The sequence below is a fragment of the Orycteropus afer genome, unplaced genomic scaffold (assembly GCF_000298275.1).
Source record: "Orycteropus afer afer isolate SDZICR_OR568_19922 unplaced genomic scaffold, OryAfe1.0 scaffold00018, whole genome shotgun sequence".
NCBI lineage: Eukaryota > Metazoa > Chordata > Mammalia > Tubulidentata > Orycteropodidae > Orycteropus > Orycteropus afer.
In genome coordinates this window covers 14,667,721-14,672,558 of record NW_006921605.1, presented here as the reverse complement: position 1 = coordinate 14,672,558, position 4,838 = coordinate 14,667,721, and the positions used below count along the sequence as shown (strand labels likewise).

At 45.9% G+C, this 4,838-nt stretch overlaps 1 protein-coding gene across 1 annotated transcript in view; it reads left to right on the top strand.

Annotated features, from left to right (window-relative positions):
- The first annotated feature begins 630 nt into the window (after positions 1 to 630).
- Positions 631 to 4,838, top strand: part of ARSG (arylsulfatase G) — a 50,313-nt gene continuing 46,105 nt past the window's right edge. Inside the window, exons 1-2 of the mRNA XM_007959896.1 lie at positions 631 to 665; positions 1,077 to 1,273. Coding sequence (XP_007958087.1) covers positions 631 to 665; positions 1,077 to 1,273 — 232 coding nt within the window. The remainder of the gene's footprint in view (positions 666 to 1,076; positions 1,274 to 4,838) is intronic.

Here is a 4,838-nt window from a genome sequence, read left to right as displayed (position 1 = left end):
GGCCACTGACTCCCTCCACACCCTTCATTCTGGGCCTTTCCTCAATTTTTAGGATTACAAAGAGGCCGCCTGGAGCCTGGCCCTTTACCAGGGACTTGGTCTGCATGTTCTCTGGCGGTCTCGTTCCTCCCTGGAATTCCCAGAGGTCAGCCTGAGCCACCCTCTCATCTCTTCCAAAGGGAAGAGGCTGGGAATGGATGTGCTGGTCTGCGCACTGCCAAGCAGGAGATAAAGGGTAAAAATAGGTTTGCATTGGACTTCGGAGTGCAGCGGTTAAGGGCAGGGGCTTTGCTCTCGACCAGAACCAAGTTTGAGTCCAGTCCTTGCTACTTACTAATTGCGTAAACTTGGCACCTCTTTTAATCCCTCTATGCCCTGGTCCCTGGTGGTGCAATGGTTAAAGTGCTCAGCTGCTAACTAGAAGGTCAGTGGTTGGAACCCACCAGCCACTCAAAAGGAGAAAGATGTGGCAGTCTGCTTCTGTAAAGATTTACAGCCTTGGGAACCCTGTAAAGGCTGTACTCCTTCGTCCTATAGGGTCACTATGAGTTGGAATCGACTTGAGGGCAGGGCAGTGGGTTAAGCCTCTGATTCTTCACCTGTGAAAGGGAACAGGGGGTTATTATAAGCATGAGCTTTGCCAGTGTGAACCTGTTTCCTAAGCTGTCAGTCAATGCTGTGATGTTGACTCACAGTGACCCTATAGGACAGAGAACTGCCCCGATAGAGTGTCCAAGGCTGTCCTCTTTACAGGAGCAGGTCACTAGGTCTTCTCCCAAGGAGCACCTAGGTGAGTTTGAACTGTCAACCTTTTGGTTAGCAGCTGAGCGCTTAACTGTTGTGACACGAGCATTCCCTCAGTAAATGTTAAGGAATAGTAATTATAATTATGACTATTATCATTTTTAACCAGCTAACCAGATGATTTCCTCTTTCCAGGGGGACACTATGTATGCGTGTATTTTCTGAGCATGTGAGGTGACTATTGATGGGCATGGCCTTGGGGAAGGTTTCCCCTGAGGTACTGGACAAACCAGAGAGCTTGTGCTGAGTTACTCTTGGCCTTCTCATTCTAGCACCAGTGGGAGACCCTTCCTGCTCTACGTGGGCCTGGCCCACATGCATGTGCCCTTATCTGTGACTCGGCCGTCTGCTGATCTGCCAGGCCGAAGGCCATATGCTGCAGGTCTCCGGGAGATGGACAGCCTGGTGGGCCAGATCAAGGACAAAGTTGACCGCACAGCGAAAGAAAACACATTCCTTTGGTTTACAGGTAAAGCAGTAAAAACCAGCAGCTTAATCGCAGTCTAATGGATAACCCTGCACACGCCCCTAAAGAGAAGTGTCTGGTCAGCCGACCCTCTTTAATGGGGCAGGAGGCTTGCTTTGAACTTGGGGCGCTGCTAGTATTTGTTGGCTTGAATGCTGGGCATCTGTCTGTTGGAGCCCACAAGACTGAGCCTGTAGGAAGTTTTGCACAGAGAGCAGACACCCTGCTGGCCCCTCCTGTATTGATCAGGGCTAACTAGGCAGTGCTTTGATTGCTAATGAGTGACTTTGACATTGAGAGGCTGGCTGCCTAGTCCTCTAGCAGTCTTTACTATCCTCTCCAGTCACCAGATCACATCTTCTGGCTGATTGTCCTTAGTGGAACTGAACTAGTGGCCCTCTTCAAGAACTAGTCACTTCAACTAGTGACCCTCAGCAGTTTACATGCTTGGCCACTAACAGAAAGGTTGAACATTTGAGTCCACTCAGAGGTGTCTCTGAAGAAAGTCCTGATGAACCACTTCTGAAAAATCTGCCTCTGAGAACCATAAAGAGCACAGTTCTGTTCTGACGTACATGGTCCCCAGAGGTCGGAGTTGACTAGATGGCAACTGTGTGCACACACACATGCTGGGTCTCAGGTCCCTGTGTGAATCAGGGGCAATAGTTCAAAACACTGTTTCCGGGTCAAGTAGAAACCCGGGTTTGTCAAGTAGAAACCCAGGTTTCTACTTGACTGGGTTTCATTGGCTAACTAGATGATTTCCTGGGTTGCTACTGGGTTTTACTACTTCTCTCCTCCAAGGTAGAAAGCCGGGCTCTAAGTAACGTAACCTACGTTTCCTCATCTGCAAGACTTGAGCGTTATAAGATGATGTATGTGAGGCGCTGGGCACATAATAGGTGCTCAGTAAATGGTTGCTTGTTGTTGTTATTGTTAGGTGCCATCGAGTCAGCTCTGACTCATAGTGACCCTTTGTACAGCAAAATGAAACACCACCTGGTTGTGCACCAGCCTCACAAGCCTTGCTATACTTGAGCCCATCATTGCAGCCACTGTGTCAATCCATCTTGTTGAGGGTCTTCCCCTTTTTCACTGACCCTCTATTTTACCAAGCATGATACCCTTCTCCAGGGACTGGTCCCTTTTAACAACATGTACAAAGTAGGTGAGATGAAATATGGCCATTCTCACTTCCAAAGAGCATTCCGGCTGCACTTCTTCCAGGACAGATTTGATTGTCTGACAGTCCCTGGTATTTTCAATATGCTTTGCCAGCACCATAATTCAAAGACATTAACACTTTTTCAGTCTTCCTTATTCACTGTCCAGCTTTCACATGCATATGAGGCAATTGAAAATACCATGACTTGGGTTAGGCACACCTTAGTCTTCAGTGTGACATCTTTGCTCTTCAGCACTTTAAAGAGGTCTTTTGCAACAGATTTGCCCAGTGCAATATGACCTCTGATTTCTTGGCTGCTGCTTCCATGGGTGTTGGTTGTGGATCCAAATAAAATGAAATCCCTGGAAACTTCAATCTTTTCTCCATTTATTGTGATGTTGCTTATTTGTCCAGTTGTGAGGATTTTTGTTTTATGTTGAGGTGTAATCCGTACTGAAGATTGTAGTCTTTGATCTTCATCAGTAAGTGCTTCAAGTTATTTTCACTTTCAGCAAGCAATGTAATGTCCTCGGCATATTGCATATTGTTAATGAATCTTCCTCCAGTCCTGATACCGTGTTCTTCTTCATGTAATCCAGCTTCTCCAGATTATTTGCTCAGTATACAGATTGAATAAATATGGTGAAAGCATACAACCCTGACGCACACCCTTCCTGATTTTAAACCATGCAGTATCCCCTTGTTCTGTTCAAGCAGCAGCCTCTTGGTCTATGTACAGCTTCTTCATGACACAATGAAGTGCTCTGGTATTCCCATTCTTCACAATGTTACCCATAATTCATCATGATCCACACAATCGAATGCCTTTGCATAGTCAATAAAGCACAGGTATTCATCCTTCTGGTATTCTCTGCTTTTAGCCAAGGTACATCTGACATCAGCAATGATGTCCATTGTTCCATGGCCTCTTCTGAATCCAGCTTGAATTTCTGGAAGTTCCCTGTCAATACACTGTTGCAACCATTTTTGAATTATTTTCAGCAAAATTTTACTTGTGTGTAATATTAATGATATTGTTTGATAATGTGCACATTTGGTGGGATTACATTTGTTTGGAATGGGCTCAAATATGGATCTCTTGCAGTCATTTGGCCAGGTAGCTGTCTTCAAATTCCTTGGCATAAACAAGTAAGTGCCTCTGGAGCTGCATCTGTTTGTTGAAACATCTCAGTGGGTATTCTGTCAATTCTGGGAGCTTTGTTTTTCATCAGTTCCTTCAGTGCAGCTTGGACTTCTTCCTTCAGTACCGTTGGCTCTTGATCATATGCCACCTCCTGACACAGATGAACATCAACCAGTTCTTTTTGATACAGTAATTCTGTGTATTCCTTCCATCTTCTTTTGATGTTCTCTGCATCGTTCGATATTTTCCCCATAGAATCCTTCAATATTGCAATTCAAGGCTCAAATTTTTTCATCAGTTCTTTCAGCTTGCAAAATGCTGAGCATGTTCTTCCCTTTTGGTTTCTAACTGCAGGTCTGCACATTTGGTTGTAATAATTGACTTTGTCTTTTCGAGCTGCCCTTTGAAATCTTCTGTGCAGCTCTTTTTTTCTCATCATTTCTTCTGTTCACTTTAGCTACTCTGGTAGCTACAATGGTTATGGGATTGGTGAAACTGTATAAAATGGTAAAGGTACATAAGGCAAGAGACTGCAGATGGTACTAGCCGAGGGCAGGGAAAGTCAAGTAGAGACTGGTTCAGATACAGGGTGGGGGTCCTATTTGTTATTACAAGTCCTTCTAGCCAGCCCCCTGCTAGAATCAGGAATATGAAGCCGGAGAGGGAGAGTCATTGCACTACCAATATGTTGTCTGTTACATGGTTTTTTTGTTTGTTTGTTTCCAGGTGACAATGGCCCGTGGGCTCAGAAGTGTGAGCTGGCAGGAAGCTTGGGTCCCTTCACTGGATTGTGGCAAACTCGTCAAGGTATAGGGCTCAGCTGGGGTTGGGGTCCTACTGTGGGTGGTGAGCCCAGGTTAGGGTGTGGGATTCTGCCTCTGAGAAGGGCAAGTCATATCCAGCCTCAGTGCATCACCTGGAATCAGGGACAAAGTTGCTCCCCTGCCCCTTTGCTCCCAGAGAATAAGGGACAAGTTGGGGACAGAGAGAAAGTTTCTGCTCAGCCTGGACCATCCCTTTCTCTCTTTCCTCCCAGAACTCCCCTAAGGGAACAGGCCTCTCCTGCCAAGCCAGTCTACCATCCTTGCAACAAATAGGCTTTGCCTTTCCTTTCACCCTGCTGTCCTTACCTCTCTTCCTTTTAACAAGTCATCCCTTCCACCATCCACCCATGCATTCATTTCATTTACTGAAGAAACATGTAGTGCTCACCTGTGCACTCTGCCATTCATAGGTTTTCCCTGGCCAGTTCTTTGAGA